General features: G+C 43.3%; 1 protein-coding gene across 1 annotated transcript; it reads right to left on the minus strand.

The window, feature by feature from the left end:
- Positions 1 to 227: 227 nt before the first annotated feature.
- Positions 228 to 1260, minus strand: LOC311247764 (protein patched homolog 1-like; the record flags this gene model as incomplete). Its single annotated transcript, XM_084338766.1, has 3 exons — positions 228 to 319; positions 511 to 580; positions 1071 to 1260. Coding segments are annotated over 3 exons (352 nt in total), but the record flags the coding sequence as incomplete, so codon positions are not given.
- Positions 1261 to 13707: the final 12447 nt, after the last annotated feature.

The following is a 13707-nucleotide window of genomic DNA, read 5'->3' on the forward strand; positions in this document are numbered from 1 at the left end:
TGTAATATGATATCGCATTCACGGCATAAGGAATTATGATGCCGTTTCGCACACCATCACACCAGAAAATAAAAAAATACAATCCAATGCGTTTGGATCCCAGAAAAGAGAGCCAGGCGGTTATGGTTTGATGTTACGATTTGTTATGCTGTTATATTATGACTGCATCGTAAAATAAAAGAATATGCTTTATAGTGGGGTAAAATAGAGTTATCGTGTGTACTCACGGGAGATAGACCATTCCAGAATGCAGCTTGGCTCCCTCCCAGAAACAGTCCAGTGGGGTGATTATGAGACAGGGGTGTAGTTTCTCGATGATCTGAGAGACAAGAATAGATTAGAAGAGACGCTCGTTCCAATACCTGCAGCTTCCCTGCGTATAGAGGAAAAGCTACTGTTTGAGCGGTTCTACAGACTCACATCTTCTACATGGATATCTTACAAGAAGAAAGAGAAATCCAGAGAATGCTGTAACATTAGACACAGGGACAAATCAAACATGACACTTACCTGATCCATAAAATGACTTTCTGTGACGAGTTCTCCTGATTTGTAGCATAAGTGTTCTAATTTCCATTGTCTGAAAAAGAGCAGAAAGGAAGAAATATTCAATTCATTTATGCATAAACCAATCAGAAGAAATACCCTGAAAATTCACATCCCTGATTATTGCGTATATTGAGTATTGCGATATTAATATTGAGATATTAATATTGAGATATTAATATTGAGATATTAATATTGCGATATATTGCGATTTATTACCTTTTGTCAACTGCAAAGTAAAACTTTGTTAACATGTTTTATCTAATAAAATAAAGTTCAGTCTGTTCATCTCACTTCAATCATTTTTATTGCAGAACATGGAATTTTCTCAGGCAGACAGATGTCAACACTGTAATCTGTGTTGCATGTACCTGACAAACTGAACTGTTTGTATTACAGTCATATTCCAACTTAACTGAATGCACACGTGTGTGCGTGTGGACTACTGTAGGCCTACTATTACAGGTATTGAAAAAAATGAACAATGCAACTTCCTTATACAAACAAATTAAAACTGTGGTGACCTGTTGTAAAGGTAAACATGGACTCTGCTGGCTCGGATGGCTGAGTCCAGGTGCTGTCGTAGCGCCTCCACCGTTAGCACGTTAGCTCCCTCCTCCCGCGGCGTTTGGATCATGAGCTGGGGGCTGAACATGGCCTCCTCGCCCATCTTCTGACGCGTGTACTTCAGCTCCTGGTTCACGCGCCCGCCGACTGGACAGAGAGGACAGAGGACAGAGATTAGATTAGATTAGATTCTTTAATGATCAACCAGCCAGGCTGGTGGAATTTGTTTTCAGTGCAATACAGCATTGTTCCAACATAGAACATAGAACATCAATTACAATACATACATACTAACATGCAGTTAAATACATAGATACATAATTACAAAGACCACAATATCACAGTTTATGTCCATAACAGCAGAGGTAGGGGGGGTTGCTACAGGGAGTTCAGTATGGCAGTGTACTTTGGCGGTGGAGTGATTCGAGAGATGGGAGGGGGGTGCAGATTATTTTGGAGGATTTATTGATTATTCTTTGCAGTTTGTTTTTGGAGTGAATGCCCAGACTGCTGTACCAAACTGTTATGGAGAAGGTGAGGATGCTTTGAATGATGGCCTGGTAAAACAAAACGGAGCAGGAGATGTTTTCTGATTCTGTATTTCTTGAGCTGCAACATTATCAGCCAAATACAAGGAATGCTCCGGCATTACGTCTAGATCAGTGCTTCTCAACCCGTTTCAAGGACCCCCCACGTTGAGGCACATTAGGCCGAGAGATTCTATCTCAGGGACCCCTTCTGAGGGGATTATCGTTCTTAGAGATGATTCAGACCAGAATTTAATAACCACATGTGGGCAGATAACAGAGAGAGACTGAAAGCTATGACCTTATATTAATTTATTTTTTTATTTATCATAACTTCTAGTCAATCAATTAAACAATAGTGAAATGAAACTATTCCCCATTTTTACGGGGACCCCCTGGACCCCCCCCCCCCCCCCCATCGAGGAGCCCAGGGTCCCCAGGCCCCAGGTTGAGAACCACAAGACCTTTACAACGTCCCACATGCGGGGTGACCGACCCCCACATACAGAGACAGCAACAGGCTGGAGACCTGGTAGACTTCGGGTTCCTGAGAAGCGCTATACAAATAAAATGAATTATTATTATTATTATTATAGTAGACCACAGTGTCCATCTCTTCTCCGTATAGATTCTAGATTTGAATAGATTCCATACAGTATGATGTAGATCAGTGGTTCTCAAACTACGGGTCGCAACCCCAATTTAAGTAGGTGACAGCGCATTGAAAAGTAAAAGAATATATATATATATATATATATATATATATCTTTTTTTTATGTTCTAGCAACATATTTTGGCTAAATATGCCTAGTTTTATAAATGTGTATTGACAACATAGTGCTGTAATTACATTTTCTAATAAATATGCATGATCAAGTTCACGTGTGCTTTTATTTTGATATTCTTTAATTCCACTATTGAAACTACGCGATAAAAGTGTGGGGTTGCCAAAAGAAATCCTAAATAAAAAAATTCACAAAAAACATTTTTTTGTCAATAGTCACCTTTTATTTTACAAAAAGTGATGTTTGGTGAAAGTTAGATTTGCAATTTATTAATCCCAATATGGAAATTCATTCTTGTTTGATGATCAAGAGGCACCTTTTATTTGTTTTAAGTGAAGTTTGGTGAAAAAGCAAGTTATTGCACTATTAATCCCAATAGGGACATTCATCTTTGTTTGATCAAGAGTAACCTTATATATATATATTATTGTTTTTTTTAAGTGAAGATCGGTGAAAGTTAGGTTTGCACTTCAATCCCAATAGGGAAATTCATCTTGGCTTGATAATATTTTTTTGTCAAATAAAAACAAAGCTTATTTGAATGATTTCCTTGGCGTTTCATTTTTAACACAATGGGGACGAACAACGGATATCTCCGTGTTTCGATTCCACCCGTTGTGGACAGAAGCACGGATATATCCGTGGGAAGTTGTTATTGCTTTTATTCCATTTTAATAACCTATTCAAGGTCACCGAGCGGCACTGCAGATTTACCCTACTCTTTGAATTCGAGAAGGTGCAATACCGGCCAGATCCTCTTAGGGGCGCTATCGCGATAATGCAGTGTGCACTGTGGCTGAAGGGAGCATTCTTTTTGTTGACTTTTTTTTGGAGTTTCCAGTAGCTGGATTCTATATGTGTAGCCTGTACCTTGGATTACGTTTTGCATCGCAGATTTCACCATGCAATAAGGGGATTTATCATCAGCCAATGGACATATCGATCTACCAGATGGCGATCGATAATGGGGAAATGCTCGGGGGGATCCCACCGGACCACGGTAAGATATTTTTCACGTAAAGTACATCCCGATCGGGCCTTGTTTTGATAGCCATCCATCCGATCGGCCTATGTGGCTAGTTAGACGAACACGGTTATTGGTAATCAATCATAAGAAACAACGTCCCCCGCCCCCCCCCCCCCCCCTTTCATGCATACATGCTTGAGGATCGTGCCGATCATACGCAGTTTGAGTTTTAACTGTAGCATTTGTATAACGGAAATGCCAGTGGATATAACGTTATTAGCTATTAGCCCTTTATCTCGCCTCCCAGAAAATATACTAGACCAAATCCCATATAACGCTTATATTCACTGCGCTATAAAATGAGAACGTATTGATGAAAAAATTATTTCTTTAATCCATTTTGAAGGGACGGTTTATGGTCCCAATTGACAATGAGAATGGACAGATAGCAATACTATAAAGTATAGATTTAGCTCTACAAACAGCCCCACGTCTGTTTACATTTGCTGGCCCTCTACCATTATATTAGACGAGCCCCAATGGCCATCAATGTGTTAAGAGAAAAAAATCTATTAAAATCGTAAATCGGATGTGGTGTGAACAAATCTGAGATTTTATTTTTTGGCCATATCGCCCAGCCCTACAGTACATGGACAAACACAGAACATGATGGACAAACACAGAACATGATGGACAAACACAGAACATGATGGACAAACACAGTACATGATGGACAAACACAGTACATGATGGACAAACACAGTACATGATGGACAAACACAGAACATGATGGACAAACACAGTACATGAACAAACACAGAACATGATGGACAAACACAGTACATGATGGACAAACACAGTACATGATGGACAAACACAGTACATGATGGACAAACACAGTACATGATGGACAAACACAGTACATGATGGACAAACACAGTACATGATGGACAAACACAGTACATGGTGTTGTAACTTAATAGGTCAGGTTACATGATTAATATTGAGTTATATTTCATATATGTTAATATCGATTATTGTTTACATTTGAAAGCAAGGTTGGAAGAGTGTTTGTTTATTAACACTTTGCCGCCCAACCACGAGTTAACTCGTGTTTCGATTCCACCCGTTGAGGACCAGAGCCACGAGTTAACTCGTGGCAAGTTGTTATTGTTTTATTCCATATTAATAACGGTATTAACGTCCGCGATCGATTTGCAGGATCTACACGAATATTTGATTTCCGAAACATGCAATACCGGCCAGATCCTCTTAGGGGCGCCATCGCTCCACTGCAGTATCATTGATGCCGAATGGGATTTTTTTTTTTTTATTGTCTAGGGGCGTTTCATATGAGCCTGGATCCCAGTCGAACATCCTCCATCTTTGATCACGTTACCGAACGCAGATTTCAGCCTGGAATAATGGGATTTATGATCAGCCAATGGACATATCGATCTACCAGATTCCGATGACTAATGACGAAATGCTGCCGGCGATCACATGGGCTGACGGTAGGATACTATTCACCCAAATTACAGCCGGATTGGACATTGTTGTAACACGCAAGCGATCAATCAGTTGAATGTGGCTACTTGAACGCACACTGTATTGCTAATCAATAATATTAATCGTCGTCCACCGCCGCCCCCATTTCATCCATAGATGCTCTGTAATAGTCCGGATGCTAAGCAGTTTGTTTTATTTCATTCGTATATATACAACAGAAATGGCGTTTGATATAACGTGACTAGCCTTTAGCCTCATATCTAGCTTCCCATAAAAAAGACGAGACAAAAACTGCGATAAAGCTTATATTCACGACGCTATAAAATGACAACCAACCGATGGATTTTTATTTTCTTTAAGCCATTATGAAGGCAAGGTTTATGCACTCAAGTGACAATGAGAATGGACAGATAGCAATACTATAAAGTATATATATAGCTGTTAGAAAGTACATCGGTTTGTTGACAAACCCTGGTCGTCCAGAACCATATTACACTGCAAACCGTGGTCGCCAATGTGTTAAAGCCAAGAGATACTATTATTTACATTAGTCGCCACATTAGTTGGTAGAAATACAAGTCCCAGAATGCCTTATGCTTAGTAACCTAGTAACCAGCTGTGTCCATTTAGAGTGATTAAGTTGCCGACTGGAGCGAGCGTTTTTTGTGAATGAACTGATGACAAGAACTGTAATGTAACGTGCGCCGAAAGCTTCTATATAAAAGACAGCGTATTGGAACCCGAAGTTTGGACAATCTATTATTTGGAAAGTAGTTATTCTACACATGGACAAACACAGTAGGCCTACATGGACTTTCACAATGACAACAGGTGGGGATACTACAGAGAAAGGGAGACAGCTTAGAGACAAGAGAAAATAAACATTTATAATATAGGTGTTTACAAACTGTGTAAAGCTAGTGGTGACCTTCTATACTTGTGCAGGGCTCAGCGTCAGACACACCAACCAACACACACACACACCAACCAACACACACACACACACCAACCAACACAACACACACACCAACCAACACACACACACATAGGGATGGGAATTGATACGATTTTATCGATCCGATTCCATTATCGATCCGATTCTTTATCTGATTATTAAAATATATCGCGATAATTATCGTTATCGTTTTATCGCCCAGCCCTAAGTCCCAGACACACTCTACAACAAAGCCCTCATATACAGAGAGATCCTTGAGATTTGTGAGCTGCTGTGACAAGAAAAGGACATCCAACGGAATACAACCACCATAAAGACTGTCAATCATAAAATAAATTCCTTCTGTAATGTACTGATTTCTTTTGATTTCTCTGTTTGATTGTTTTGTTTTGTTTGGCTTTGGCAATGTAAACGTATGTTTCCCATGTCAATAAAGCCCATTTGAATTTAATTGAATAGAGAGAGAGAGAGAGAGAGAGAGAAGAGAGAGAGAGAGAGAGAGAGAGAGAGGAGAGAGAGAGAGAGAGAGAGAGAGAGAGATGTGAGTGCATGTGAGTATGAGAGAAAGACTGTGTGTGTGTGTGTGTGTGTGTGTGTGTGCGTGTACGTGCGTGCGTGTGTGTGTGTGTGTGTGTGTGTGTGTGTGTGTTAGTGTGTCTTGCAGGTCTCAGTAGCGTGGGGGACTAAGCTATGTGCGTGTTGCTCTGAGCTCCAAGCTCTCCCAGATACAAAAGCTGCTTTTCAGTCCTTCTGGCTGGCTGAGACTCAAAGTGCTCTCTCTCTCTCTCTCTCTCTCTCTCCCCCCCCCCCCCCCTCTCTCTCTCTCTGCCCCCCCCTCTCTCTCCCCCTCTCTCTCTCTCCCCCTCTCTCTCTCGCTCTCAAACACAGACACACACACACACACAAACGTCTTCTCATACATACAGACACACACGTCTGCAAACATCTGTAAATATTAGGGCTGTCTTAAATACTTCGAAGCTTCGTTCGATGGGCATGGGATTCGAATATGAAAAGAAAATTTGATTAATAAAAAAAAAATATATATATATATATGATTTTTATTTATCTTTTTTTTTTTGTGCAAAATCAACTCTGCCTCTCTTTGTTAACTACAACAAGCAATGCTGTTTGTTATTTAAGATGAGGTTGGACTCGGCACTGACAGATTTGTGTTCATTGTGCTGCTTTTATAAAGCCTCAAATGACGGCTTACAATATTTCATGAAAGCAAAGTGTTTTGTTTGTCTAAGATTTAAAAAGGTTAAAACTTTACAGCACTGACAAAGTTGAACAAAGTGCTGTACAAGTCCCACAACATAAATTTTCTTTTAATAAAAAAATATATAATATTTTTTTGTATAGATCTCGAAGCTTCGAATTAAAATCGAATCTCATTCCCGAAGCTTCGAATTCCAAAAAAATTATTCGAAGGTCAGCCGTAGTAAATATACAGTACACATACAGAGAGGCGAGACCACACACACATACACACTACACACACAAGCATACTAACCTAACCTGCACGCATGCACACACATACAATCCATCAAATCATCATTCAGCTACATATCAATGATGAGTTCAGTTTTATGTCTAAACTACTGACCCTCAACTACATCACTTTGTATGATTTGAAGTAAAGGTACATGGTTTTAATATAGTGTACACGTATTAATTTCTTACTGCGGGCTGTGTGTGTGTGTGTGTGTGTCAAGTCAAGTCAAGAGTTTTATTTGTCACGGCATACAAGCATACAGTGAAATGCGGGGGGTCATGCCTGCAGCGATGTGGAACACAAGTAATAGACAGGAATAGGATATTTGTGCAATAATACAATGTGCAATAATACAATGCAATAATACAAGTAATAATAATAACAACAATAACAACAGGTATGTACATAAAGTTTACAAGAGCATGGTAAGACATGCTAAGGTCCTGCGATAGTGCATACAGTTAGCTACGGATGAGGCACTGGGTCTTATGTACACTAATATACATGCTATACTATACAATCTACAGTTATACTATGTGTCCTTATGCTAGCTTGCTATATCCTTCTATTTACTATACAAGAACCTCTCCCGTTCTTATTTTTTAAAGTGACCTTTTCCATTGTGTAAGGTGTCCGTTGAGTGTGGGCGTGTGCAGCATGTGTGTGTGTGTGTGTGTTCATGCTAAAGTGACTGCTTAGTGTGTGCTCATGTGTGCTTGTGTGTGGAGAGTTCAGTGTTCAAGATTCTGATGGCCTGGGGGAAGAAGCTGAGCCGAAGTCTCTCTGTCCTAGTTGCTGGTGTTCGCTGTGTGTGTGTGTGTGTGTGTGTGTGTGTGTGTGTGTGTGTGTGTGTGTGTGTGTGTGTGTGTGTGTGTGTGTGTGTGTGTGTGTGTGTGTGTGAACATGGACCTCTAAAACACATGCTATTGTTCCAGTCCATCATCGTCAGACTGTTTTGTCTTCACACTCAGCTTTCAGAACCTCGGTATGTTCTGAGGTGGGTTCTTGTTTCTGTTTCCACAGTAAGCTACTTAAAGGACCTGGGAGGTTGGGGAAAGCATTGAGCGATGCACTGGGATGTGTGTCTGAGAGACTGTTCTATGTCAATCTGCCTGTTAATCTTGAATTTCAGGACACAAACTTTCCCTAGACCTCGCTATGGAGCTGCACATTGAGCTAGCTGACGTTAGCTAGCCAGCCCAGATGTAATGTGATGTTGATGTATCATCAAGCTAGCTAAACAACCCAGTCATGAAGCTAGCTAGAGACTGTTTACATCAAGCTAGCTAAACAACCCAGTCATGAAGCTAGCTAAAGACTGTTTACATCAAGCTAGCTAACCAACCCAAGTGTAAAGCTAGCTAAAGACTGTTTCCATCAAGCTAGCTAACCAACCCATGTGTGAAGCTAGCTAGACTGTTTCCATCAAGCTAGCTAACCAACCCAGGTGTGAAGCTAGCTAGACTGTTTACATCAAGCTAGCTAACCAACCCAGGTGTGAAGCTAGCTAGAGACTGTTTACTTCAAGCTAGCTAACCAACCCAGGTGTGAAGCTAGCTAGAGACTGTTTACATCAAGCTAGCTAACCAACCCAGGTGTGAAGCTAGCTAGACTGTTTACATCAAGCTAGCTAACCAACCCAGGTGTGAAGCTAGCTAGAGACTGTTTACTTCAAGCTAGCTAACCAACCCAGGTGTGAAGCTAGCTAGAGACTGTTTACATCAAGCTAGCTAACCAACCCAGGTGTGAAGCTAGCTAGAGACTGTTTACATCAAGCTAGCTAATAAGCTAACCAACCCAGGTGTGAAGCTAGCTAGAGACTGTTTACTTCAAGCTAGCTAACCAACCCAGGTGTGAAGCTAGCTAGAGACTGTTTACATCAAGCTAGCTAACCAACCCAGGTGTGAAGCTAGCTAGAGACTGTTTACATTAAGCTAGCTAACCAACCCAGGCGTGAAGCTAGCTAGAGACTGTTTACATCAAGCTAGCTAACCAACCCAGGCGTGAAGCTAGCTAGAGACTGTTTACATCAAGCTAGCTAACTAGGGATGCCCCGATCACGTTTTTTGCCACCGATACCGATCACCGATCGTCGTGAGCCATATCGGCCGATACCGATCCGATACCTATCGTTTTTGATTCAAACAAATTAAAATTTATTTTATATAAATAATAATAATAATTTTTTTTAATAAAATATATATATTATATAATTAGGCTTGTACTTGTATTATCTGCGAGACATCGCCACCACGCAACAAGCTCCACTGTCTGTGTGTACTCTAGTAGCCTCCAGCTACGGCCAGGATTCTCCGGAGCTGCAGCTGGTCCTATACTCGAGTAGCCTCGAGATATGGCCAGGATTCTCCTGCGCTGCAGCTGGACCCTAATGGTATAACGTTACTGTGGTCATATCACATTCAACATGCCCTCAGCTCGAATACGCATCGAATCAGTGTTATAAGACATTGATATCAGGAGCTATCTGTAGCTACTGCTAGCCGGATATATAACGTTAATACAACGCCTCAGTGAATTATTTAGTTCAATGGGACATTTCGTTTTGAACAGTGAACTAACTTGCGCTAACGTGAGCTAACAGCTAACAGCTAACAGGTATCATACACGTCTCTACTAGACTTGATGGAGCGTTTGTTGATGTCAGGAGCTATCGGTAGCTGGCCGGCTAGATACTGTTCGGTTAGACAATGCCTCATCATGTAAACTAAAAGTGAATAGTTGACTGGGTCATTTTGTAACGGTAGCTAAGCTAATGTTAGCTCAGGGAGACGCCGTCCTCCCGTGTCCCGTCCCACTAGACTAGAGTAGACCCGTGTTTACATGCGTGCGGGAGGGGCTGGAGGGATGAGCAGACGCCGCACCACCCGGTGTCTGAGACAGAACTCAGCGACAGCGAGTGAGATCGGTTTTGACGATCGGCGAAAATAAAGCATTATCACCGATCACCGATCGCATATTTATACTGATTATCGGCCGATAACGATCGAACGGTCGTTTGACCATGATTCGATTCGATGCGATTCGACCTTAGGATCGATGCATTGTTACACCCCTAGTGAGAACAGTATGGGGAACCTTTCTGTTGGTTCAGGGAAACACTAGTAGAACCTGTGAGCTCAACTTCGTGGCACGGTACATCCTGGCAACGACATTCAAACTAACACACACACACACACACACACACACACATTCAACCTCTCTCTCACTCACACACACACACACGCTGCCTCACACATGCACACGCAGGCCAAAGCCCTGTGAGAGTGAGAGAGGGCTGTGTGAAGAATCTGTTTTATGCCTTAATCCAATTTAACAATTCCTCTCAATTCAACAGGCATAGGTTGAATATTTTCGGCCCATTGTAATGGCATTAAAGTTGAACATGAGCGAGCGAGCCGGACCCCTGCCGGACCACCCAGACAGACCAATGGAACAGGGGAGGGAGGGGCCGTGTCTTGGGGCATTAGGGGAGCATAGTTGATTTCTTTTTTTCTGGATCCATCTGACGGCATGTTTATAATACTCATCATTAAGAGCAGGCCTAGGCTAACCAGAGCGACATGCTTCCTGCTGCTAGGCCAGCTAGCCAGCTACACAACCTCCCCTCCTTCAAAGAGCAGGCATGGAACTGATTTAGACCCTACACACACACACTCTGACAGTGGACTAACAAGTCGACTTGTCTGGTGCACTCGCCGGTTAAAGGTAGAGCTAAATCCTGGCTCTCATCATGGCACGGGCTTCACTCTACTCGCCTGTTTTGGTTTTCCATTGGGCAAAAGTCGTGAATAGTAGGCCTACCCTATCTGGTACTTAGCCCTATGTTCCCACAGCCCTATGTTCCTACAGCCCTATGTTCCTACAGCCCTATGTTCCTACAGCCCTATGTTCCTACAGCCCTATGTTCCCACAGCCCTATGTTCCCACAGCCCTATGTTCCTACAGCCCTATGTTCCTACAGCCCTATGTTCCCACAGCCCTGTTCCCACAGCCCTATGTTCCCACAGCCCTATGTTCCTACAGTCCTATGTTCCTCCAGCCCTATGTTCCCACAGCCCTATGTTCCTACAGCCCTATGTTCCTACAGCCCTATGTTCCTACAGCCCTATGTTCCTACAGCCCTATGTTCCTACAGCCCTATGTTCCCATAGCCCTATGTTCCTACAGTCCTATGTTCCTCCAGCCCTATGTTCCTACAGCCCTATGTTCCCACAGCCCTATGTTCCTACAGTCCTATGTTCCTCCAGCCCTATGTTCCTACAGCCCTATGTTCCTACAGCCCTGTTCCCACAGCCCTATGTTCCTCCAGCCCTATGTTCCTACAGCCCTATGTTCCTACAGCCCTATGTTCCTACAGCCCTATGTTCCTCCAGCCCTATGTTCCTACAGCCCTATGTTCCTACAGCCCTATGTTCCTCCAGCCCTATGTTCCTACAGCCCTATGTTCCTACAGCCCTATGTTCCCACAGCCCTATGTTCCTACAGCCCTATGTTCCTACAGCCCTATGTTCCCTCAACCCTATGTTCCCACAGCCCTATGTTCCTACAGCCCTATGTTCCCACAGCCCTATGTTCCTACAGCCCTATGTTCCTACAGCCCTATGTTCCCTCAACCCTATGTTCCCACAGCCTATGTTCCTACAGCCCTATGTTCCTACAGCCCTATGTTCCCACAGCCCTATGTTCCTACAGCCCTATGTTCCTACAGCCCTATGTTCCCACAGCCCTATGTTCCTACAGCCCTATGTTCCCACAGCCCTATGTTCCTACAGCCCTATGTTCCTACAGCCCTATGTTCCTACAGCCCTATGTTCCCACAGCCCTATGTTCCTCCAGCCCTATGTTCCTACAGCCCTATGTTCCCACAGCCCTATGTTCCTACAGCCCTATGTTCCTACAGCCCTATGTTCCTACAGCCCTATGTTCCTACAGCCCTATGTTCCTCCAGCCCTATGTTCCTACAGCCCTATGTTCCTACAGCCCTATGTTCCTCCAGCCCTATGTTCCTACAGCCCTATGTTCCTACAGCCCTATGTTCCCACAGCCCTATGTTCCTACAGCCCTATGTTCCTACAGCCCTATGTTCCCTCAACCCTATGTTCCCACAGCCCTATGTTCCTACAGCCCTATGTTCCCACAGCCCTATGTTCCTACAGCCCTATGTTCCTACAGCCCTATGTTCCCTCAACCCTATGTTCCCACAGCCTATGTTCCTACAGCCCTATGTTCCTACAGCCCTATGTTCCCACAGCCCTATGTTCCTACAGCCCTATGTTCCTACAGCCCTATGTTCCCACAGCCCTATGTTCCTACAGCCCTATGTTCCCACAGCCCTATGTTCCTACAGCCCTATGTTCCTACAGCCCTATGTTCCTACAGCCCTATGTTCCCACAGCCCTATGTTCCTCCAGCCCTATGTTCCTACAGCCCTATGTTCCCACAGCCCTATGTTCCTACAGCCCTATGTTCCTACAGCCCTATGTTCCTACAGCCCTATGTTCCCACAGCCCTATGTTCTCACAGCCCTATGTTCCCACATTTCCTTTTTTCATGAATTTGTATCTGATTTGATTCCCCTATCTTTTCATTTGGTAGCCAATTACACCAAACCTATTATCCAATTATTGTCCTCTGGTAGTAGAGGGTCCGTCCGGGAACATTGGGCTGTGGGAACATTAGGCCTAATTTTGAGTGAAAAGAAAATCTTAGAAATATGGGAACATAGGGCTGTGGGAACATGGGGCTGTGGGAACATAGGGCTGTAGGAACATAGGGCTGTGGGAACATAGGGCTGTAGGAACATAGGGCTGTGGGAACATAGGGCTGTAGGAACATAGGGCTGTAGGAACATAGGGCTGTAGGAACATAGGGCTGTGGGAATATAGGGCTGTGGGAACATAGGGCTGTAGGAACATAGGGCTGTGGGAACATAGGGCTGTAGGAACATAGGGCTGTGGGAACATGGGGCTGTGGGAACATAGGGCTGTAGGAACATAGGGCTGTGGGAACATAGGGCTGTAGGAACATAGGGCTGTAGGAACATAGGGCTGTAGGAACATAGGGCTGTAGGAACATAGGGCTGTGGGAACATAGGGCTGTGGGAACATGGGGCTGTGGGAACATAGGGCTGTGGGAATATAGGGCTGTGGGAACATGGGGCTGTGGGAACATGGGGCTGACCCCCTTGAGGCGATGCCACAATGTGATGTGAAAACACTGCAGAAATTCAGAGAGAATTTCAGTAAATCCCTTGGTTACCACAACATTGTGTAGCTAAGCAGGGTTGTACATATAGGTGAATCTTAGTCACAACAACATTGTGTATCTAAACA

Source organism: Notolepis coatsorum (genome assembly GCF_963971535.1).
Source record: "Notolepis coatsorum genome assembly, contig: SCAFFOLD_3744, whole genome shotgun sequence".
Classification (NCBI taxonomy): Eukaryota; Metazoa; Chordata; class Actinopteri; order Aulopiformes; family Paralepididae; genus Notolepis; species Notolepis coatsorum.